At 38.3% G+C, this 25,513-nt stretch overlaps 1 protein-coding gene and 1 non-coding gene across 12 annotated transcripts in view; one reads left to right on the top strand and one right to left on the bottom strand.

Annotated features, from left to right (window-relative positions):
• MRTFB (myocardin related transcription factor B) overlaps positions 1-25,513 on the bottom strand; it is a 211,080-nt gene that overhangs the window by 135,363 nt on the left and 50,204 nt on the right. For 4 of the 11 annotated variants that reach the window (XM_070460849.1, XM_070460844.1, XM_070460848.1 and 1 more), the window contains one exon: positions 572-788. In XM_070460849.1, coding sequence (XP_070316950.1) covers positions 572-725 — 154 coding nt within the window. In that variant the 5' untranslated portion in view covers positions 726-788. Of the gene's footprint in view, positions 1-571; positions 789-15,390; positions 15,774-25,513 lie in introns of those variants that run through there. The other 7 variants (XM_070460842.1, XM_070460845.1, XM_070460851.1 and 4 more) reach the window with 6 other exon arrangements.
• LOC139032916 (U6 spliceosomal RNA) lies at positions 19,499-19,602 on the top strand. The gene has a single exon (XR_011485554.1). It is a non-coding gene; the product is annotated as a U6 spliceosomal RNA (small nuclear RNA).

The raw sequence follows: 25,513 nt of genomic DNA, 5'->3' as shown, positions 1-25,513 counted from the left end.
GAGATTCCAGAAATACTTTGATTAATCAAGAGAATTTTCTGAACAGGTAACAAAGAACAGAAACTATTCATTTTGTATACAAGTATGAGCCAGCTGACGACTGAGGATATGGCCATATCCTATCCTCATTAATATAAAAAATAGTCAAGAAATTCTTGTTTTCTTAGTGATCACTGAGAGCTCAAATGCTGGTAATTCTACAGTTAAGGTGCAGCACACTGGAGACAGGGAATATGGCAGGAGAATCTAGTCAAGTCCACAGTCTATTCTCCCTGGAGTCAGCACAGAAAGCTGCTTTCCAATGCTATGCTAGCCTGAGACCTTCTGCTTGTGCTAAAGTGGTTGAACCTAAAGCTTACTTCCAAAGATAATGTTACTACCAGAGATGCTGGGGAAATGATGAAAGAACTGAATGGCACATGAAACCCTGGCTGTTACTCAAAACCAGCTAGCACCCCTCTGAGATTCTTGCCTCAGGAACAGGCTGCCCAGTGGAAGTGACCAACAAATTACTACCAGAGGGATACACTGGCTCACAGCAAGGCAAGCTCCCATGCACAGCTGAACTCACCATTCTTCCTTTCGTTAAGAGGAGGCAGGTGCTGACTGGACTGCAAGGAGAGTTCCTGGAATTCGTGGGCAACGGCTTCACTTTGAGGACTTGGAGCAAGATGGGCTAAAGGTCCCAGCTCATCCTCGGTGTCCAGTGCCCCTGTGTGATCCATTGTGTCCCAGCCACCGGCAGCAGCGGGTATGAGACGCCTCTTAAATGCGGTCTGCTCGAGAGACTGACAAAATAAACAACATGTGAATAGATGTGACATTTCTTTTTCTGATTTGCACGTAAGTATTAAAACGGGAACCCTGAGTTCTCATTGTTTCACTGCTGTGTGGCAACTGCCATTCATTTACCCTCTCTGGATTCAGGTTCCTTGTCCAACATACAGGAATAATATATCTCCCATTTAAAAACATGTTTACCTAGGTAAATAAATACTGAAAGGTATTTTGTATACTTTTTATACTATGCATCAAAGGAAGTTACAGCTATTGGTGTCAATACTGAAGTCCATATTCCCAGCAAGCAGCAATGTTTCAAATAAAGACTCCTCCATCAGCCTAGGTCTCAGACTGAGAACAGAGAACACAACTCTCAGCCAACCCACAATGGACATACAGTTCTCAGCAGAGAGACAAAACTTTAACTCAGTGAGATTTGGGATTGTTTACTGTCACAGCATAACCTGGCTCATTCTGACTAACATAGAAATTGGGTAACAGAAGTACCAAAGCCACAACTAAAACCCTAAATATGTAACACTGGCTTAGGCTGGGCAGCAGGCAAAAAGGAAACTGTAAAGAAACCCGGAAGCTAAAAGGATGATGGTCCGCATCAGCTGATGGCAAAGCATCTGACAGGCTGCCTGCTGAGCAGCATCCTGTATCAGTGTGTTCATCCACTCTCCTACTGATGGACATCTAAGTTAATTCCAGTTATTGACTCTTATAAATAAAGATGCTATGAATGTTCTTATATGTATATATGCTTTCACTTCTCTTGGATACATAGCAGTGAAATGGCTAGACTGTATGGCAGCTGCATGTATAAATTTTAAAGAAACTAACAAACTATTTTTCAAAATGGCTGTGCCACTGTGCATTCCTACCAGCAGTGAGGAAAATTCTAGTTGGTTTATGTCCTTGCCAACACTTGATTATGGCCAGTTTTAAAAGTTTTAGTTTTTTTTTAATGGGTGTGTAGTGCAACCTAGATAGCATATTAAAAAGCAGAGACATTACTTTGCCAACAAAGGTCCGTCTAGTCAAGGCTACGGTTTTTCCAGTGGTCATGTATGGATGTGAGAGTTGGACTGTGAAGAAAGCTGAGTGCCGAAAAATTGATGCTTTTGAACTGTGGTGTTGGAGAAGACTCTTGAGAATCCCTTGGACTTCGAGGAGATCCAACCAGTCCATTCTAAAGGAGATCAGTCCTGGGTGTTCACTGATGCTGAAGCTGAAACTCCAGTACTTTGGCCACCTCATGAGAAGAGTTGACTCATTGGAAAAGACCCTGATGCTGGGAGGGGTTGGGGGCAGGAGGAAAAGGGGAGGACAGAGGATGAGATGGCTGGATGGCATCACCGACTCGATGGACATGAGTATGAGTAAACTCCGGGAGTTTGTGATGGACAGGGAGGCCTGGCGTGCTGCGATTCATGGGGTCGCAAAGAGTCGGACATGACTGAGCAACCGAACTGAACTGAACTGTAGTGGTATCTTGTTTTAATTTGCATTTCCCTAATGATGTTGAGCATATTTCAATGTGCTTATCTGTCATCTGTATATCTCCTTGAGGTAAGTATTTGAACAAATCTTCAGTTAATTTTTAAATAGGTGGTTTTATTTTCTTATTATTGTTTCAAGAACTCTTTACATATTCTGGACAAAAGTTCTTTATCAGATATGTGACTTGTAAACATAGGCATACTCCGTTTTATTGTGCTTTACTTTATTCTACTTTGCAGATACTGCATTTAAAAACAAAAAAATAAATCTTGAAAGTTTATGACAACCCTGCATCAGGCAAGTCTATTGGCGCCATTTTTCCAACACCATTTGCTCACTTTGTGGTGCTAAGTAATTCTTGAAACATTTCAAACTTTTTTATCATTAAATTTGTTATGGTGATCTATGGTCAGTGATCTTCGATATTACTGTTGAAACTATTCTGGGGTGCCACATAAGATGGCCACCTTCACTGATAAATGTTATACATTCTGATGGCTTTAGCAATGGCCATTGCCCTGTCTCTCTCCCCGTCTCTGGGCCTCCCTATTCCCCAGTACACAGCAATACCGAAATGAGGCCCATTAGTCTAATTTCAATACGCTGCAAAGTTTATCATAGCTTTCCCTCCAAGGAGCAAGTGTTTCATGGCTGCAGTCATCATCCTCAGTGATTCTGGAACCCAAGAAAATAAAATCTGTCACTGTTTCTACTTTTTACCATCTATTTACCATGAAGTGATGGGACTAGATGCCATGATCTTAGTTTTTTGAATGCTGAATTTTAAGCCAGCTTTTCACTCTCCTCTTTCACCTTCATCAAGAGGCTCTTTAGTTCCTCTTCACTTTCTGCCATTAGAGTGGTGTCATCTGCATATCTGAGGTTATTGACATTTCTCGCAGCAATCTTGATTGCCACCTGTGATTCATCCAGCCTGGTATTTTGCATTGATGTACTCTGTACTGAAGTTCAATAAGCAGGATGACAATATTCAGCCTTGACATACTCCTTTTCCAATTTTGAACCAGTCTGTTGCTCCATGTAGGGTTCTAACTGTTCCCTCTTGACCTGCATACAGGTTTCTCAGGAGCAGATCTTTTTTGGAATTCCTTTGCTTTTTCTATGGGAAAATCCAGCGAATGTTGGCAATTTGATCTCTGATTCCTCTGCCTTTTCTAACTTCAGTTTGTACATCTGGAAGTTTTTGGTTCACACACTGCTGAAGCCTAGCTTGAAGGGTTTTGAGCATTACCTTGCTAGCAAGTGAAATGAGCACAACTCTACGGCAGTTTCAACAGTCTTTGGCATTGCTCTTCTTCTGGATTGGAATGAAAACTGACCTCTTCCAGTCCTATGGAAAATACTTGTTACTAAAATATGCTATTAGCAATTGCCATCTGTTCTTCCCCAGCAGTATAACGGACACCTTCTGACCTGTGGGGACCATCTTCTGGTATTGTTATCTTTTTGTCTTTTCACACTGTTCATGGGGTTCTCCAAGCAAGAATACTGGAGTGGGTTGCCATTTCCTCCTACAGTGGACCATGCTTTGCCAGAACTCTTCATTGTGACTCATCCATCTTGGGTGGTCCTGCATGGCATGGCTCACAGCTTCACTGAGTTATGCGAGCCCCTTCACCACAACAAGGCTGCGATCCATGAAGGTGTCCTTGAAAGGAAAGCTATGACAAAACCTAGACCGTGTATTAAAAAGCAGAGATATTGCTTTGCTGACAAAAATCTGTATAGTCAAACTTATGGTTTTTCCAGTAGTCATATACGGATATGACAGCTGGATTATAAAGAATGCTGAACACCGAAGAATTGATCCTTTTGAACTGTGGTGTTGGAGAAGACTCTTGAGAGTCCCTTAGACAGCAAGGGGATCAAACCAGTCAATCCTAAAGGAAATCAATCCTGAATATTCATTGGAAGGACTGATGCTGAAGCTCCACTACTTGGGCCACCGATGTGAAGAGCTGACTCACTGGAAAAGACCCTGATGCTGGGAAACATTGAGGGCAGGGGACGACAGAGGATGAGATGTTGGATGGCATCATTAACTTGATGGACATGAGTCTCAGCAAACTCCAGGACACAGTAAAAGACAAGAAAGGCTGGTGTACTGCAGTCAGTGGGGTGGCAGTCGGACATGACTTAGAGACTGAACAACAACAAAAATTTTAATTAAGATATATCAATTGTCTTTTCACTCATAATGCTATTGCACATGTAATGGACTACGGTATGGTGTAAACTTTTATATACACTGGGAAACCCAAATTTGTGTGACTTGCTTTATTGCAGTATTTGCTTTACCACAGTGGTCTGGAACTAAACCTGCAATATTGTTGAGGTATGCCTGTATTCTCCCCTGGTCTATGGCTTATCTTTTTGTGTTCTTAACAGTGCTTTGTAGAGAACAGATTTTTTTAACTTTATGAAGCCAAATTTATCCATTTTTTCTTCTATGTATCACATAAAAATCTTTGATTAACCCAAGATCACAAAGATGATCTCCTATGTTTTCTTCTAGATGTTTTATAGTTTAATATTTTACATTTAAGTCCATGATCCACTTTGAGTTAACTTTTATATCTGCTATGATATATGAATTACAACTTTTTGTTTCTGGCATAAGATATCTTTTTGTCCCAGTTCGTTCCAGCACCATTTGTTGAAAAGGTTATCTTTTCTCCACTGAACTGTCTCTGTACCAAGCCAACTGACCATGTACATGCAGATCTACCTCTTGACACACTATATATAAAAGAGTTCCCAAAAAGGAGAGACGCATAAAGGAGGAGGTTCTGAATTCTGTGTATAAACTGCCCACTTCTCTGGCTGACCCCTAAATTATGCATGTGCAGGACAAACTCCTAACTCCTTTTATTAAAGCAAAAAGGAAAGAGCTGAGATTTTACCTGCTGCTCACCATTGGAAAGGTAAGAGTTTGCAAAAGTGAGATTAGCAAAGTTAACGGCCTGCTAAAATAAAATGATACTCTAAGAGGGAAACTTATTCTAGAGAATCCAGAGTCTCCACAACTGTCCATCCAGAATTCCATACCCAACAAAAATACCCTTTAATAATGAAGGCAAAATCGTCACCAGCAGACACACACTACAAGAAATGCTAAAAGAATTTCTTCAGGCTGAAGGGAAGTAATATCACATAGAAACTTGGATCTTAGGAATGAAAAGCAACAGAGGTGGTAAACATGTAGATAAATATACTAGTTTTTTCCTCTTTATTTACTTAATATTACCTTTCTAAGTAAAAATTATAACACTGTGTTATTGGGTTTACAATGTATGTAGATGTAACATATGACAATTATAGCATAAAAGATGGGGGAGGGGTAACCACATTATAACATTTTCTTATTTCTATATACATTATAAGTAAGTTGTATGATTTTAATTTGAGACAGAATGAGAAGTTAAGGTTGTATATTGTAATTCCTGCAATAACCATTTAAAAACAAACAAGCCCAGTTTTAGCCAATAGGAATATAAAAAGTCAACAGGAATATTAAAAAAGGAATTCTATATAATACTCACTTAAGAAAAAACAGAGAAACAAGAAAGAGATGGGACAAACAAAAGCAAATAGTAAAACAGCAGATCTTTATTGATAATGATATTAAATGTAAATGAACTAATAAACACAATAATTAAGGGGAAGACTGACAGAATGGATTTTTCAAAGTCTAAAAATGTAGAAGTGTCACTTTTAAATATGAAAACAAAAATAGGGTGGAAGTACATAGATAGAAAAAGACAAAAAAAAAAAAAGAAAAAGACAGGTCATACAACAAAATGCCCAGAAAGGCTGAAATGAATATATTCACATCAATTAAAGCAGATCTCAAAAGGATGTGTTAGGGGGGTTCAGGATGGGGAACACATGTATACCCATTGCTGATTCATGTAAATGTATGGCAAAACCCACTACAATACTGTAATTAGCCTCCAATTAAAATAAATAAATTAAAAAATATATATAAAGAATTTTTTTTCATTTATTTTTATTAGTTGGAGGCTAATTACTTTACAATATTGTAGTGGTTTTTGTCATACATTGACATGAATCAGCCATGGATAAGGATGTGTTAGGTAGGTGAATTTGCATATAAAATGACCTATTTTGCTATGGGATAATAAAATGATTCAGATTTTTTCAAAATTATGAACTTTCATCCCAAACTATTTATTCATATAAAATAAGATCTGTTAATAGCAAATTAATTCTAAGACACAAGTACCATAATGCCCTTTTAATGGCAAGATGTACAAACTTTGAACATTAGCACTAATGATTTGGAAGATTCTTTAAACATAAAGTTCTAAAATATTTTCATGCACTATTATCTGCTCCTCACATTAAACATTTTTTTTCAAACTTATTATTCCTTGACATTATGCTCACCTTAAACTCCCACACATTCCTCCAAATTAAGAAAATTATAAGTTAAGAAGATCTTAACAAAATGTAGCAAAAGAAAAAGTGTTCAAAATTTTTAACTTAATATTCATGAACATTTCTGATGGAATACATACTCTTTCTATTCTGAAATTCTACTACCAAATTTGCAGGATGTCATCTAATATCTACTTAAATGCTTGATAATTTTCTTTTGAAATTGAAATCCAGTATCATACATAAAGAAACATTCTCTGTCCAACAGTATCTAATTGAGATGTTAAAGAAACAGCATTAGAATGAATTCTTCCATTGGGTCATAATCTATTAATAGTTAAGAAAGTAAAGCAATCATTCAGCTTTAATAAGACAAACTGTGATAAAATATTAATTTGTCTAGAACTGACAGAATGAATGAGTATGGAGTTTATATCTGACATATCCTAATACATAACTTCATTCCAAAATGAAACTAATTAAACATTTATCCAACACCAGGTCAAAGCACAATACATACAACACTAGCAAGATCAAGTTGGGATTCACCTTCTGCTCTCAAAAGCCAAACCTCTTCATTGTCAGATATTACACCAGAGACAGAAAATAATACAGGAAAAAAACAAGAGGCATCACTCTCATTTGTTCATCTATTGATTCACTCAAATCTTTTTTCTCAATAGAGTCGAAATATACCAATAATGATCTTATTAATATAGTTTAAAAGATGCTGGGCTAAGGTAGTTCCCCAATCAGTGCTAACATATGTTTTGAACCAAGAGAAGTCCAAAGTCAATATCTCTTCATTTTATCTTATTGCTCGTAATGACTAACTCAAATGAAAGATTATAAGTAGTATATAATCACTACTATATAAAAGAAATGCAAAATAATAAAGGGTTCAAAGAATATCAAACTTCAGAAGTTTAATATATAATCAGCCAAATGCAGACAGGTAGAATATCCAAATACATTCAACAACAAAAACAATGTTTTAGCAAGAGCAAACTGTTGTCCCTGCCCTTTAAACCACCCCCAAATTACAAATATTAGGGAAACACCTGACTAATAGCCAACAAAAATAAATTTCTAAACTCAAATAAGATAAAACTTGGATCAAGAAGTTCAAAGACAAAGTTGACCAGAAAGTAATCTCTGCATTAGAAGAGTATTTACTATGAGGTCTTATGATCAAACAAATTGAAATTTCGTATCAAATGACTTCCGAGAAACAGAATTTTGAGTCATTGTATTGGTTAAGTTAGTGGTTAGCAACCCTGGGTTATTTTATGCTATCAATTTTTCCTTCAAAGCTCCTGGTGGCAATTTGCTAAACATACAATGTTAAGAGCTCAAGATTTATCTACAAATATAAGAACATATATATACAGTTGCTGTCAACTGTATATGTGAAGATGCTTTCTAAGTATTATGCTGCTGTTTCTTATGTTTACAAATATAAGAACATATATACACAGTTGCTGTCAACTGTATGTGTGAAGATGTTTTCTAAATATTATGCTGCTGTTTCTATACTGTTAAATTCCTTAACATTAAACGTTAAATTCCTTAATGTTACCAAGAATTCAGGATCAAGCCTGTTTATATTTTTGTATAAGTAACATTCACCTTCCAGTTTTATAACTGAGGAAAAAAAGAATCACAAAAAAGAACATTTTATCCCATCTGTCCATAGTCACTTTTAGCAATTAGGATGAAACCAGAAAATCAGAGTTCTAAAAGCACATTTTTCTATACAAATATTACTTCATTGCATATTGTTTTCATTAACTCTTACCATGAAAAGTATTTTGTTCCCTTATTTTTTCTAATTTAATTCCTGTTTTGATCACTTGAATGCATTTATATTTTCAGACTATACAAGTTTGCAGAATAACAGAAAATTTTAGCTGAAAGGTATCTTAGAATCTGTCTAGTATAAGTGCTTTTCAATCTTCTTCACCATATGATAATCATTTGAGTAACTTAAAATTCCTAATAGGTATGATAAAGGAGAGGCCCTCTAGAGATTTTGATACAACTGCTTGAATAGAGTGATTCTAATGTGTAGCCAGTGCTGACAATCACTGATCTAGTGGAACTCCTTAATTTTAAAGGCAGGATAAATCATTTGCCCAGTGAGTGAGATGAGAGATCAGAAGCAAATATAGCATGTATAAAAAACAATAAAATATAAGTAGGTACAAAGTGCTGTGGAAACCAAAAACATTAAATGTTTAACTGTATTTGGGTAAGTCAGGAAAGTCTCCCAGGGTGAACAGGACTTTGCAGACACAGAAGTTTTTTTCTCACTAGTAAGAGTGCAACAAACAGCCATCACCTAATACCAAAACGTCTGACAGGGCCAGTATAGAAAGAGCAAAACATGGAGAAGCAAAGACAAGGCCGGTGCAGCGAGTTAAAGCACAACTGTCAAGAAATGTGGATTCTGAGAAACAGTGATATGACCAGATTTGTATTTTAGAAAGATCATTCTGGCAGAAAAGTATGCTACTGATAAAAATCTCACTGAATAACCAATGTTGGCAAGGATGTAGGGATCCCTTGTTCACTGTTGGTGAGACTGTAAACTGGTGCAGCCACTATGGAAAATAGCATGGAGGGTCCTCAAAAAACTAAAAACAGAGCTACCATATGATCCAACAATCCCACTGCTGGGTATATATCTGAAGAAAACGAAAACACTTATTTGAAAAGATACATGTACACTAATGTTCACAGTGGCACTATTTACAATAGCCAAGGTATGGAAGCAGCCTGAGAATCAATCAACAGACAAGTAGATAAAAATGCAGTATATGTATAGAATGGGATATTATTACTCAGCCACAAAAAAGAATGTAAAATGTCATTTGCAACAACATGGATGGACCTAGAGAGTATTACACTTGGTGAAGTAACTCAGACAAAGAAAGACAAAAATTGTATGTTACCACTTCTACATGGACTCTGAAAAATAAACAAATGAATACAACAAAACTGAAATAAACTCACAGACACAGGTTAGAAGTGGGGGGAGGTGCAAGATGAAGTAAGGGATTAAAACATACAAACTACTACTACTACATGTAAATAAATAAGCTACAAGGATATATTGTACAGCACAGGGAATACTGCCAATATTTGATAATTACTATAAATGAAGTATGGGCTTCACTTGTAGCTCAGATGGCAAAGAATCTGCCTGTAATGCAGGACTGACCCGGGTTTGATCCTTGGGTCGGGAAGATCCCCGGGAGAAAGGAATGGCAACCCACTCCAGTATTCTTCCCTAGAGAATTCCATGGACAGACCATGGGGTCGCAAAAAGTAAGACACGACTGAGCAACTAACACACATAAATGAAGTATAATGTATAAAAATTTTGAATCACAATGTTTGTTGTACATCTAAAACTAATACTTTAACTATACCTCAATAAAAAAGCAAATAAATAAAATATGATTACTGATTAGTCCAGGATGTTAAGAAAAAAAATCTCAAGTTGAAAGACTGATGGACTAGGTTTAGACAGTGGAAATACAGAAAGGGGAATAAATTTAAAAAATACTTCAGAGACAAAATTTCAAGGCTTCATAATGAGCTCATATGATAGGTAAGGGAGAATAAAGAATTGAGGGCAGCTGATTTGGAGAGCTGGAAAAGCTGGCAGGCAGGAATGAGTGTTCACCGTGAGAAACCACAGGGCCCCTCCGAGGGCACTTGGGAAAAAGGGTGTGGGTGAAGAAACAGCTATTTGACTTGAAGTAAACAACTTAACCAGTGATTTACTTAGTGACTTCCCTGGTGGCTCAGCCGGTAAAAACGTCTGCCTACAATGCAGGAGACCTGGGTTCGATCCCTGAGTCGGGAAGATCCGCTGGAGAAGGAAGTGGCAACCCACTCCAGTATTCTTGCTTGGAAAATCCCAGGGACAGATGAGCCTGGTGGGCTACAGTCCATGGGGTTGCAAAGAGTTGGACACGACTGGGCGACTTCACTTTCACTTTCTTTACTTAGTGAAGTACATCACTGGGTTTCCCTGGTAGTTCAGTCTGTGATAACCAGCGTGCGGTGCCAGAGACCTGGGTTCGATCCCCGGGTCAGGACAATCTCCTGGAGAAGGGAATGCAGCCCACTCCAGCATTCTCGCCTGGAACGACTCTCGATAGAGGAGCCTGGCAGGCATGTCCGTGGGGTCACAAGAGTCAGACACAACTTAGCGACTACACCACCACCACCACCACCTAACCTCTCAGGGATCTGGTTTTCTAATTCAAAAAATGAAAATGACCAGCGAAGGACAGGGAAGAGTATCTACTACATTCCTACTCAGCCTGGAACTAAGTTGCTCTACGCTCTTCTTAATTTTGCCCTCATGCCCTCCCTGGGGTAGGTATTACAGACGAGGAAATCAAAGCTTGGAAAAATGAAGCAAATGGACAGATTCACATAAAAGCCAGGACTGCAACTTTAAAGCCCATACACCTTCCACAATAACACGACATTTGTGTGCCAAAGCGCAGTAAGTTGGAGTAAATAACTGGGAGAGACAGATGTTGCTGGGGGAGAAGGCAGCGGTGCAGAGGAGGGAGAGGCAGTTGTGGAACGTTCCACGTGCACCATTCTTTACACACACACTGAAGGTCCAGAGCCTCAGGCACCGTGCTGGGCACCCGGGTTCCACAACCTCTGTGTGTAGACCTTGTCGAGCAGGCAGTTAGGACACATCAGCACTGGATAGGAGCCAGCGGCCTCATCTGCCCTTCGGGGCAGATGAGGGAAGCTCTCTCTCTCTTCTTACTGTTCCACTTTACCAAACCCTGAAGGTGTAGTTGGAATAAAACTTTAGAGGGGAAGAAAATGAAATCTAAAGCTGTAGATGTACTGCACATAAACAGGACATGTTTTCGACATCAGGTTATAACTCTTTCAAATAAACAACTTCTAAGCAGGGTTTTCATTTGTAGTGGTTGGATTTTTATCTGCAGCTATTAAATACATAGCAGAAATGTACTATAAATATACCGAACACTGACAATACACTGTATAGAAAAAGTTACATAACTGCTCTTCTGTGCTTCAAGTGGCTGTTGTAGCTCTAAAAATGCCAACATGGTGATTTATTTTTTAACTTGTTTATTGCAGACATGTTCAAATGAACAGAACATGGAGCAAAGTGCATAGTTAACACTCTCCAAAGTGATGCATTCTGAAGTACTGTACCTAACATTTATGTAGAGTGTTTCTGAAATATTCATTATAATCTATGTATAAATAAAAATTTGAATTAGCAAAAGTTTAAAACACATGTCACTTTTAAATCACTATTTAAAAAGACAGAAAAAGCTAGAAAATTTTATTTGTTCCCCAAGTAAAACAGCCAAAACCTAAGTCTCTTTAGCTTGAGCAATTGCATTTTCCAAATTGATCCAAAATGAATGATTCTCAGAGAATAAGAACTAATTGGAGGATTAATTTTAAGCTGAGATGATTTCCACATTTATCAAACACTAGGTTAAAAACAAACTCTAGTTTTGTTGAACCATAAACTGGCATTTGATTTAAAAGCTAAGAAGTAAATATTTATAAACAGATTAAACAAATGTTTTACTCAACAGATAAAAACACAGACTGTGCGCCTATTTCTAAGTTCTGTAAGGCAGGCAGGGGAGGAGTGAGGGAAGGAAGACGAGAGAGAAACAGGAAGAAAGGGGACGAGTAAGGGCCCCCCTCCTTTTAGGAGGGCGGTCCGTTCTTTTTTTTTTTTTTTGGCTGTTTTTTTAAGCTCTTTATTCTTCTTGATATCAGTAATCAGTAGAATGTGAATTTCAATTTAAGCAAAGATATGAAACAAAATATTGCAAAATATTAATACATGAAAAAAGATGAAGCTTAATTTACTTGTCCAAGCTATCCTGACTAGTTAAGTAGCACAGCTGGGACCCACGAGCCCCCTGTACACGTCCTCTAAGTTATAATCCCGTTCTCAGAAGAGCAACCCTCTAGTCTGAGGCGCTCTTGTCTGTGCCTCTGTGTCTGAGGCACACTAGATATTGGTAAACTGAAAAACTCACTTAACAGAGGACTCATTACAACTGATAGACAGAAATCGTAAGACATTCTCTTTAAGTTGGAGGGCAGAAAGACCCATATGTTTGCCAGTCTTCCAATACAGAGTCGAGGCCGTCTCCCTGTAGATGTCAGCTCTCTGGCATAAACCACCACTGTCTATGACTCCTAGTTTCCATTTATTTAAAGTAGAACAAAAATGTAAAGGATTTTGAGCACAGTGTGTGTCTATATTTTTACAGTTCTGAAGCCAACTTACTTAGTTTCTTGCCCACACCCAATTTAACAGTTAAGTATTAAGTAACATGGCTTTGTGGTCCCAGACATTTAACATTTTTGCATGCATAGCTCATCAGTTTACATAATATTTGGTTAAACTACATAATTATGATTACTACTACTACTGGAATAAACATATTCAGGAATAAACACAGCTGACTTTGGTTAGCACATAACTTAATAATTAGTGAGGGCAGAAACCCATCACTAGACTTCAGTGTCACCTCCTCAACACGCCCATTCAGTGCGTCCCAGGACACAGGAGTGGGAGAAGGCTGCCCACCCCGCAAGTTGAGCAAGAGGAGGATGGATAAGGCAGATTCAACCACGAAACATTTTTAAACTGATGCTGATGCCAAGGGCATCTCATACTGGAAACTTGGTCTTTTCAAGGTTTCTGGAATCTGTTAATACAAATTGCTTCTTAGATATTATTTCATTATTGTCTAACTTAATGCAAAATGTGTTAATACTGCACTCTGAGACAAGAGTTCAGAGTACAAACCAAATGAAAGTTAATATTCAGAGTTTTGCAACAGCTCTCTAGCAGATAGAACAATTTTACCTAAGTTTCTAATGCCATTAGTTAAATACAAAATAATCTATTCTCACTGTAGCAGTGCTTTCAAAATTGTGAATTCTTCTCTCCATTAAACATATTTTAGCATACATCGTAAAACCGCAATTTCAAACAGCTGTGAAACAACAGTTGTAGATAAGTGTTTGCTGTTGTTGAGATAAATTCACATACTGTAAAATCCACCATTCTAATGTGTACAATTTAATGATCTTTAGCAGGGTCACAAGGTGTGCAACCATCACTATCTAATTTCAGAACATCTCATGGTATCTAAATGAGACTCCACCCCCATTAGTAGTCACCTCCTAAATCCCCCTTCTCCCCACAGCCTTTGGTACCACTAATCCACTTTCTTGTCTCTATGTATTTGCCTATATTCTAGACATTTCATTTAAACAGTTTTACTTCCTTTCTAATCTAGGTGCCTTTTATTTCTTTTCTTGCATTACTTCCCTGGCTAGACACTGTACAATGCTGAAGAGAAGTGGCAAGTGTGGAGAGCCTTTCTTGTTCCTAGTCCAAGTGCGGAAGCTGCAGTCTCTCACCATTAGTATGCTGCTAGCTGTAGGTGTTTCACGGATGCCCTTTATCAGGTTGGAAACACTCTCTTGTATTCCTAGTGTTTTGGGTGTTTTTTATCATGAAATGATGTTACATTTTGTCAAATGCTTTTTCTGTATTTATTAAGATAATTGTGGGTCCCTCCCTCTTTATTCTGCTATATAGTGTATAACATTGATTTTTAGATGTTAAATAAATTTTGCATTCTTGTGATAAATCCCACTTGTCATGATATAACATCCTTCTTATAAGCTGCTGGATTTGGGTTGCTATAACCCTTATTTACAAGGGGTACAGTCTGTAATTTTCTTTTCATGTGCTCTCTTTGTCTGGTTTTGTTATCAGTGTAATACCGGCCTCAAAGAATGAGTTAAATATTCCCTTATCTTCTATTTTTTTGGAAGAATTTATGAAAAATTGGAATTAATTCTTTAAACTGGTGAAGCCATCTGGTTCTGGGGTTTCCTTTTTGGCAAGTTGTATCATCACTAATTCAATTTCTTTATTTGCTATAGGTCTACTCAGATTTTCTAATTCATCTTAAATCAGTTCTGGCAGTTTGCATCTTTCTAAAAATTGGTCCATTTCATCCGAGTTACCTAATTTGTTGACATTTCATTGTTCACAGTATCCCCTTAAAATTCTTTTTATTTCTGTAATGTTAGTAGTAATGTTCCCACTTTCATTCCTGATTCTGGTAATTTGAATTTTTCCTCTTTTTTTCTTAGTCTAACTAAAGGCTTGTCCCCTTTTTCAAAAAACTCTAATCAAAACCCAGCTTTTGGCTTCACTGATTTTTTCTATTATTTATTTTCTGTATTATTTATTTCTATTCTAAATTTTATTACTTCCTTCCTACTGCCTGCCTTAGGTTTAGTTTGTTCTTCTTCTCTGGTTTTATTAAGGTGGAAAGCTAGGTTGTTGATTTTAGTTCTTTTGATAAGATATTCTTATCTAAAAAAGTTATCTAGAAAACTAGGGGGGGGGGGGATAGGAAAACTAGAAAAGAAAGTTATTTAGAAAAGTTCTAAACTTTTCACAAAGTGATATAATATGCATTTTAATGCACAGTAACCACACTCATAAATTTAAAAAAACACATTATTATGTCCAAACTAGTTAAGCTTAAACATTCCCAGAATCATTTCTACAACACCGGAGTATAATTTCAGACGTTACAACCACACTACCTTATGGATACCTTGTCTTCTTCAGAACATACCCGATGAGGAAAACATCTCATTCCCCCACAGTCCTTTTCAGCTCAGAATTCTATCACAAGGTCCTTTCTTGCATTGAAAGGAAATCATCACTGTGGCAGGCTGCATTTTCAAAAGGAAGAAAGGACACTACCTTCATTCCTACGTCTTCTCATTGCAACCTGACTCTGGCATTCCTCCCATCAAAAGCTGAGGCCTAAGCTGCTTCTGCTTGCATCTAGGCTCGTCTGTGCTATAGAGGAAGGGGGGTTACATGACTTATAAGATTAGGTCATAATAGATCTGCCTAGGTCCCTTAGAATATTCATCCTTGGAGCTGCTGAGATGCCCTGAGGCTGCTATATGGTGAGGAAGCCAAAACTAGCCCGTGAAGAACACATACCAGCCCTAAGATGAGGTAAAGAGACAGAAATGCCTGGGTAGCCCCCAGCTACTTCAGTCACCTTCCCTTGCTGTTGCATTTTCAGCCACTGTCTGACTGCAACCAAACCAGACACCAAACCACAACTGCCCAGCTGAGCTCTCCTCAAATCCCTTACCGGTAGAAGACAATAAGCAACTACTGTGGGTTTCAGCCACTAAGTTTCGGGTGATATGTTACATAACAATAGTGACTGTAATATTTACTATAGGTAACATGTACTCCTTAATCCAGGGTCTATACTTGGCACCAGGAAGAGAAAATTCAATTAATTTTCCAATAGTGGAAATACTAAAAAATTCACAGCTCATTCTCAGTGTTCTGTGAGCTTACTATCAATTCATTTGACAGTGTTAATTTTTTTTAATTAAAAAAAATTTTATTGGGACAGTGTTATTTTAAATCACAGTTTCACTTTTCACAATTCTGGTCATACTAACATGAACTAATTAAAAGATAGTTTATCTACATTTTCTTAATTATGAGGCCCAGAACTGAATCCACTCTTCTAATGAACGCACACATGAACTGATGAAAACTGAAGGAAGACTATTTCACTCACTGGTGAGGCTTTTATTAATTTGGTGTGAATTTATACATATGAATCTTTAACAAAATCCTTTTCTGCAGGGAATGGTATACTACAGGGTATCAGTTCAGAGTTAAGGTTCTGGAGTTAGATATGAAGACAAAATTCAGCAATATCATTAAGAAGCTATATAACTTTGAGCAATAAATTCTTTCATTTATAAACAGGTCACAGACCCTAGTTTAAATTAATGAGATTATGATAAAGTTGGAATGTCAGCATATAAGTATCCACTATTATAATGGTTTCTCCAATCATCCTCTTCCTATTTAACTGATTTTTTGCTTGTTTTAATTCAAGGTCAGAGCCTCACAATTATCTCTATTAAAAAAGCTCTTCTTATATTTATTGCTTCGTTTATTTATGATCTTTTAAACAAATAACCATTAATAGAAGATGTAATGGAAGAAAACACCCATTAACAATAGCAATGAAAAAGATAAAATATCTAGAAATAAATGTAACTGGGAATGTACAAAATCTTTATAAGGAAAATGTTAACACATTACTGAAGAACTGCAATGAAGACTTGAAGAACTACAGTATATTATATTCTTGGACAGGAAGACAATATCACATAGGTATCTATTCTGCCTAATTCAACTTATAAAATTTAAATTTAAATTTACAAAAAGGATAATTTTTCCTTTGAAGTGGAGTAAGGAACCTGGGCAAGCTAATGCTAAAGCCCTTATGGAAAAGAAAAGAAAAAAAAAAAATGCTTGGAAAACCACTGAAAGAGAGGCAAGAGTGCTACTAGCCTTAGCAAATATGCAAATATATTATGAAACCTCAATGATTAAAACAGTAGGACGTTAGTATCTGAAGTGAGAGACAGAAAGACAAGATACAGAAGAGAAGGTCTAAAAACTGATACATCTATGAATGGAAATTTAGTGTATAGTAACACTGGAATTGCAAATTAAGAGCTTCAAAGATGGACTTTTTGAAGAAAGGGTGGGGGAGAAAAACTTAACATAGTTCAGAAGGATAAATCGCCCATGAATCAGAGATTTAAAGGTTAAAATAAGAGATCATAAAGGTTATAGAAGAGAATTTATTTCTTTGCCACTGCCATTTCGTTGCCAATGCCATTGCCCCTCCATTGTCTTTGGGGAGACCTATCACCCCAACTCCTAAAGCCACAGAAAAAGATGAATAAGTTATATAATCATATATGGTGGCTCAGATGGTAAAGAATCTGCCTGCAATGGAGACCCAGGTTCGATCCCTGGGTTGGGAAGATACTCTGGAAGAGGGCATGACAATCCACTCCAGCATTCCTGCCTAGAGAATCCCATGGACAGAGGAGCCTGGCTGTCTTCAGTCCGTGGGGTCGCAAAGAGTCAGACACGACTGAACAGCTAAACATGTGCATATGTATTTATATGTATATTCATATCAATGTCTACATGCCAGGAAAACCATAAACAAGATCAAAAGTGACCAAAATGACATACCAGGAAGTTTGTATTTGCAACTTATCACACCAAGGAATAAGCTCCTATAAACAGAAAAGATCAATAATCAAAATTTTTTAATGAGCAAAGGATATGAGTAAAGCTCACAGAAAAGGAATGTTTTTTAAAAATATAACAAGATGCCCAACACTCCTCACAAAGAAAGAAATGTTAAAACTACCACAGGAAACCATTTTCATTTAGACTGGCAAAATTCTGAAAATTTAATAACACAGATTGGCAAGATTGGGCCTTACCTCATAAATTAGAAGGATATAAAGTGGTATAACCTTTATGGATAAAAATTTGTCAACACCTATTAAGATTACAAATACACAAACTCTTTGATCCAGCAATTTATCTTCTGGGAATTTACATGTTCAAGATGAAACTGTAGGTGGGACTTTCAGAAAGGCAGAGAAAAGAGTTCAGAAAGTCCTCTCCCCAAAGGCAATGACAAAACAAGACAAAACTGCCAAAAACAACCTTTTCAAAACTCCAGAAACTAACCAAAGGCATATAACAAATGCAGAAATATTTATTTAATAAAAAAAACCTGCTGAACCTTTATTTAAAAAAAAAAAAATTCTGTGGCATTTTGCAAATCACATATCAGGTAACAAACTGCTTGATTCAGAATGTAAAAGACAGAAATTCCAATTTAAAGATGGGCAAAAGATTTGAATAAGCATTTCACTAAAGAGGATATACAGATTACAGTCTGATAAACACATGAAAAGATACTCAGTATCATCAGTCACTTGCACAGGAAAGTGCAATTAAAACCACAATGAGATAGCCCTTGACACCCACTAGAATGGCCATAAAAAAAAAAGACAATTAAAAGTGTTGGAAAGGGTGTGGAGTGTAATTTCACCATGATCAAGCAATTCCACTCCTAGTTATCCATCCAAAAGAAATGAAAACATAAAATCCACACAAAAATTTGTAAACATACATTCATAGCAGCATTGTTCATAATAGCTCAAAACCATAAACAACTTAAATGTCCATTAATTAGTGAATGGATTAATCAAATGTGGTATACATTCCAGTGGAATATTATTCAGCCACCAAAAAAGAAAGGAGCACTGATATAATACAAACAAAACTAAAAACATTATGCTACATCGAAGAAGACAGATGCTGAAGACCACATGTTGCATGATTCCATTTACATGAAATTTCCAGAAAAAGCAAATCTGTAGAGGCAGAAAACAGACTAGTGTTTTTCCAGGTTGGAGGTAGGAAGAGGGATTAACTGTAAATGGGCAAAGGTTTCTTTCTGGTGTGATGAAATGTAAAATTAGATTGTAGTGATGGCTGCCCGATTCTGTAAATTAACCAAAATCCATTAAATTTTACACTTTTAAATGAGTGAATCTTAAGGTTTGTAAATGATACCTCAGTAAGGCTGCTTTTTAAAAGATACTATAATCTGTGTGTGAATGCTTATAGGAGCTTTATTCATTAAGTCTAAAAAACTGGAAACAATCCAAAGCCCTTTGGTTTGGATAGAATAAAACACTGTGGCGCATGCATATCATACAATACCACTGAGCAATAACAGGGATGAGCAACATCCTCTGTAACAAGAAGGCTGAACCTGTGCTCGCTTCGGCAGCACATATACTAAAACTGGAACGATACAGAGATTAGCATGGCCCCTGCGCAAGGATGACACACAAATCCGTGAAGCGTTCCATATTTTTTGGATAAGAAAGATATGGTACATATACACAATGGAATATTACTCCACCATTAAAAAGAATACATTTGAATCAGTTCTAATGAGATGGATGAAACTAGAGCCCATTATACACAGTGAAGTAAGCCAGAAAGATAAACACCAATACAGTATACTAACGCATATATATGGAATTTAAAAAGATGGTAACAATAACCCTATATGCAGGACAGAAAAAGAGACACAGATGTATAGAACAGACTTTTGAACTCTCTGGGAGAAGGCGAGAGTGGGATGATCTGAGAGAATAGCATTGAAACATGTATATTATCAAGTGTGAAACAGATCGCCAGCCCAGGTTGGATGCATGAGATAAGTGCTCGGGGCTGGTGCACTGGGATGACCCAGAGGGATGGGATGGAGAGGGAGGTGGGAGGGGGGATCGGGATGGGGAACACATGTAAATCCATGGCTGATTCATGTCAATGTATGACAAAAACCACTACAATATTGTAAAGTAATTAGCCTCCAACTAATAAAAATAAATGAAAAAAAAAATAAGTCTGAAACTCAGATGTATTATGTTAAGTGGAAGAAGCCACCCTCAGAGGCGTGGGTACAGGGACACTGTGGAAAGTGCAGAGAGCAGACCCCTGGCTGGCAGAGGTGGGGCTGATGACAAAGAGGAAGCCGAGGGAGTGGGGAGGTGGAGCTACTGTGTGCCTCAATTATGGGTGTGGTTACACAACCCTAGACATTTGTCAAAAACCAGAACTGTATGTCAAAAACAGTGACTGTGGCACTTGCCTGGTGGTCCAGTGGCTAAGAATCTGCCTGTCAATACAGGGGACATGGGTTCAATTCCTTGTCCAGGAATTAAGATCTCACATGCCGTGGAGCAACTAACGAGCCCAAGCGCAGCAGCTGCTGCCGTCCAAGCACACGGAGCCTGCGCCGTGTGGCACAAAAAGCCTCACCAGGAGGACCCAGACAGCAGCCAGAGGGGGCCCCTGCGTGCCGCAACTAGGAAAAGTCCTAAAGCCTCACCAGGAGGACCCAGACAGCAGCCAGAGGGGGGCCCTGCGTGCCGCAACTAGGAAAAGTCCTAAAGCCTCACAAGGAGGAGCCCAGACAGCAGCCAGAGGGGGCCCCTGCGTGCCGCAACTAGGAAAAGTCCTAAAGCCTCACAAGGAGGAGCCCAGACAGCAGCCAGAGGGGGCCCCTGCGTGCCGCAACTAGGAAAAGTCCTAAAGCCTCACAAGGACCCAGACAGCAGCCAGAGGGGGCCCCTGCGTGCCGCAACTAGGAAAAGTCCTAAAGCCTCACAAGGAGGAGCCCAGACAGCAGCCAGAGGGGGCCCCTGCGTGCCGCAACTAGGAAAAGTCCTAAAGCCTCACAAGGGAGGACCCAGACAGCAGCCAGAGGGGGCCCCGGCGTGCCGCAACTAGGAAAAGTCCTAAAGCCTCACAAGGGAGGACCCAGACAGCAGCCAGAGGGGGCCCCCGGCGTGCCGCAACTAGGAAAAGTCCTAAAGCCTCACAAGGGAGGACCCAGACAGCAGCCAGAGGGGGCCCCTGCATGCCACAACTAGGAAAAGTCCTAAAGCCTCACAAGGAGGACCCAGACAGCAGCCAGAGGGGGCCCCGGCGTGCCGCAACTAGGAAAAGTCCTAAAGCCTCACAAGGAGGACCCAGACAGCAGCCAGAGGGGGCCCCTGCGTGCCGCAACTAGGAAAAGTCCTAAAGCCTCACAAGGAGGACCCAGACAGCAGCCAGAGGGGGCCCCGGCGTGCCGCAACTAGGAAAAGTCCGAGTGCAGCAACAGAGACCCAGCGCAGGCCTGAATAAATACTTCTCTAAATGTTGTCATGTGTATATTAAACATAAATTTAAAACAATGATGTATCTTTAATAAAGATACATCTTTAATAAAGCTGGATACAGTTAAAAAAAAAATAAAACAATGATGTTGTATTTGTTGCAGTATGATTTTTAATAGCAACCAATTAGAAACAACTCCAGTCATGATCAATAGGAAATGAGTTAAATTATTGTACAACCAAACAAAACATTAATGCTACACGGTTATAAGAAAGAATGAGTAAGCGCTCATAATACTGACATGGAAAGATATAAGATTTATTGGTAAGTGAAACAGTGAACTAGAAAAAGAGAAAAAGAAGAATACAAACATTCAGTTTTGCTAGACTGAAACTCTGAAAACACAAGAAAGCAGTAGAACCATTTTCAACTGAGTGAGTGTGAGTGTGGTGTGCAATAGGGTGACTGCTGTCAGAGGGGAGAGCAGATGTTAGTACTGTTTTATTATTATTTTTGAACTTTGCTGTTGTTTAGTTGCTAAGCTGTGTCTGACTTTTTTGCGACCCCATGGACTGTAGCCTGTCAGAGTCCTCTGTCTGTGAATTTCCCAGGCAAGAATACCAGAGCGGGTTGCCATTTTCTTCTCCAGGGATGTTTGAAGACATGAACGGTAAAAAGGACACAAATAAACACAAATATCAGTTTTTGAATGTTGTTCCATCTTCCGATATATACACACTCAACGCTGTGCCATCTGAAATTTGTTTGCCTATTGTATATTCATCTTAGTCAATGACTAAAATCAAAACTGAAGAGAACTAGGGAAATCCTTGCAACAAATTAATAAAAATCTTTCTTAAATTGGTGTTAATCCATTACTACACACTATCCTAACTTCAGGAGTTATGTGAAGCACAACTGTGGGCGAGTTGCCTAACTTCCCTAAACCTCTTTGTAAAACGTGTGTAAATGATATCTCTCTTCAGTTCAGTTGCTCAGTCGTGTCTGATTCTCGGCAACCCCACGGACTGCAGCACGCTAGGCCTCCCTGTCCACCACCAACTCCCGGAGTTGACTCAAACTCATGTCCATTGTCGGGGTGCAAATTAAATGTGGCAGTACCCGTCAAGTGCTTGGAGTCAAGGTTGGCACTGAGCAGGCATTCAATAATTGCACACTGGCTTTGTTTTTAGTTAGGGCTGGTTCCTGGCTGACGTATTCACCTGTCACAGTGCTCAGCCCACATTTCACGAGAGACCTTGTCACATAAGACCTGTGGTGGCGAAAGCTGCTTGGGTTCAAATTTCAGCTCTGAAATTTTCTAGCTGGTGGGCAAACCACTTAAACTTCCAAAGCCTCAGGATCTTTAGTTAAAAATGGGGTGACAAAGGTACTTATTTCACAGTATTAAAAGGAGAATTGAATGGATTTGAGGTGCAGAGCAGAGCTTTCAGCAGATATTAAGTAGTCAACAAATATTAGCAACTCCTGGTCCCCTAATGCAATTATTATGGGAATTTTATAAAAACTTCATGTTAAACCTCATTTCTAGCTTGTCTTGACCTGCTAATACTGCAAACTTCTAAGCAAAAAAGAGTTTATTTCTACCAAATGTTCTGACACACACACAAAAACATTCTGATGAATAAATGATAATATGGTTTTTAAATTTCCCTAACAGGCATACACAAGCTAGCTCTAAAAGTAATGGAGGTTGAAATCAATATTTATATTTTATACTGTTTTCTCTAATATTTGGGATTTAACAGGTTTTGGATTCCTAGATATTTGGCAATATAACATGGCTATATATACAGGTTGTTCTGAAAAAAATAAAAAAACTAGGTACCCAAACTAATTTCAGTGATTATAAGAATTTACCAAGTTTTTTAAAAAGTACAATTAATAAAATAAAAACACTCTATATACTTTTTATTTCTTATAACCTTGTTATCTCTTCAGCTTTTTCCTAAAGTAGCCAGAAAAGTTCAGGACTTTGAAAGTAATTGTTTAGGATTACAATTTCTGTACTGGAAATGACTAAACCAATGAAGGGGAAGGAGCTCAGGTTTCTATGTTCCGTAAGCCCTTTGTTTTTCAAGCAGCATCATTTTAATTGCTTCCTATAAATACATCAATGTCCTTAAGAAAAATATTTTTCAGATAAAGACTAAAAACCTTTAATCATCTTTCGGAACATGATGGAAATGACCTCAGCATATTATAAACCTTCTAAAACAGATTTAGTGCATGAAAACTCATTTGCCCAAAGAGAAAAGCAACTAGTTACATGAGATTACTACTAATCAAATTATTTTAAGAAGAAAAAGACTATCAGATGAGCAACAACTGAGTATTTTTAGAGAATTCTAGGAGATCTTGGCTGACATAACCATTCTCTCTTAGGCAAGCCAGGATTTTCATTAAACTTTGGGTAAAAATTAAGACTTCATTTCAAATGAGAGAGAGCCCCAAGTATTTATCCCCAATGGAATTCTGACCATGAAGCAAAGATGGCCTTTCCAGAAGGGCTGGACAGAGGGTGATGTAACACGATATGTCAGAGGGTATGCCTGTGTAGCCATTCTTACAGCCGCCCATCAGGTAGGCTAGAGGCAGCCGCCCCCACCAACCTATCCAAGGTGTCATGCAGAGGGCAGACACCCCTGTTAGCATGACATCCAGCTCCCTCTCCTTAGAACAAAGCACTGGTAAAGACTGTCAGCCTTAAATGGTCTCTGAGGCTGCAGGCAAGTGATTCCAGACAGGTCTTTATCTGATCTCCTAGGCAATTCCACCAGGTGACTGGAACAGGGAATTCCAACAGGTACCAAAATACAAAACAAAAGGCAGATTTCTCAGTTTTGAACAACTCAACCCCATTCACATCACTAAAGTACTCAATACACTTGTCTGCAGCCTCAAGTGAAGTACTTGGGTGCAATCTCAAAAAAGACAGAATTAGTTCATTTCCAAGGCAACCATTCAATATCACAGTAATACTGTGATATTGAAGAAGAAGTTGAAGTTGAACAGTTCTATGAAGACTTTCTAGGACCAACACCAAAAAAAGATGTCCTTTCATCACAGGGGACTGGAATGCAAAAGTAGGAAGTCAAGAGATACCTGGAGTAACAGGCAAGTTTGGCCTTGGAGTACAAAATGAAGTAGGGCAAAGGTTAACAGAGTTTTGTCAAGAGAACACACTGATCTTAGCAAACACCCTCTTTGAACAATACAAGCAAAGACTCTACACATGGACATCACCAGATGGTCAACACTGAAGTCGGATAGATTATATCTTTTGCAGCGGGAGACAGACAAGCTCTATGGAGTCAGTAAAAAACAAGACCTGGAGCTGACCGTGGCTCAGATCATGAGCTCTTTATTGCAAAACTCAGGCTTAAATTGAAGAAGATAGGGTAAACCACCAGGCCATTCAGGTATGACCTAAATCAAATGCTTTATGATTATACAGTGGAGGTGATGAATAGATTCAAGGGATTAGATCTGATAGACAGACTGCCTGAAGAACTATGGATGGAGGTTCGTAATATTGTACAGGAGGTGGTGACCAAAACCATCCCAAAGAAAAAGAAAAGCAAGAAAGCAAACTGGTTGTTTGAGGAGGCTTTACAAACAGTTGAGGAAAGAAAAGAAGCGAAAAGCAAGGGAGAAAGGGAAAGATATGCCCATCAGAACACGGAGTTCCAGAGAATAGTAAGGAGAGATAAGAAGGCCTTCCTAAATGAACAATGCAAACAAGTAGAGGAAAACAACAGAATGAGAAAGACTAGAAATCTCTTCAAGAAAATTGGAGATATCAAGGAAACATTTCATGCAAGGATGGACAAGATAAAGGACAGAAACAGTAAGGACCTAATAGAATCAGAAAAGATAAGAAGAGGTGGCAAGAAAACACGAAGAACTATGCAAAAAAAGTCTTAATAACCAGGAATAATTACAATGGTGTGGTCCCTCACCTAGAGCCAGACATCCTGGAGTATGAAGTCAAGTGGGCCTTAGGAAGCATTACCACAAACAAAGCTAGTGAAAGTGATGAAATTTAAAAACTTAAAAGATGAGCTATTTAAAAACCTAAAAGATGATGCTGTT

The sequence above is a fragment of the Odocoileus virginianus genome, chromosome 33 (assembly GCF_023699985.2).
Source record: "Odocoileus virginianus isolate 20LAN1187 ecotype Illinois chromosome 33, Ovbor_1.2, whole genome shotgun sequence".
In the NCBI taxonomy this organism is placed as follows: domain Eukaryota; kingdom Metazoa; phylum Chordata; class Mammalia; order Artiodactyla; family Cervidae; genus Odocoileus; species Odocoileus virginianus.
This window is presented reverse-complemented; position numbering and strand designations above follow the sequence as displayed.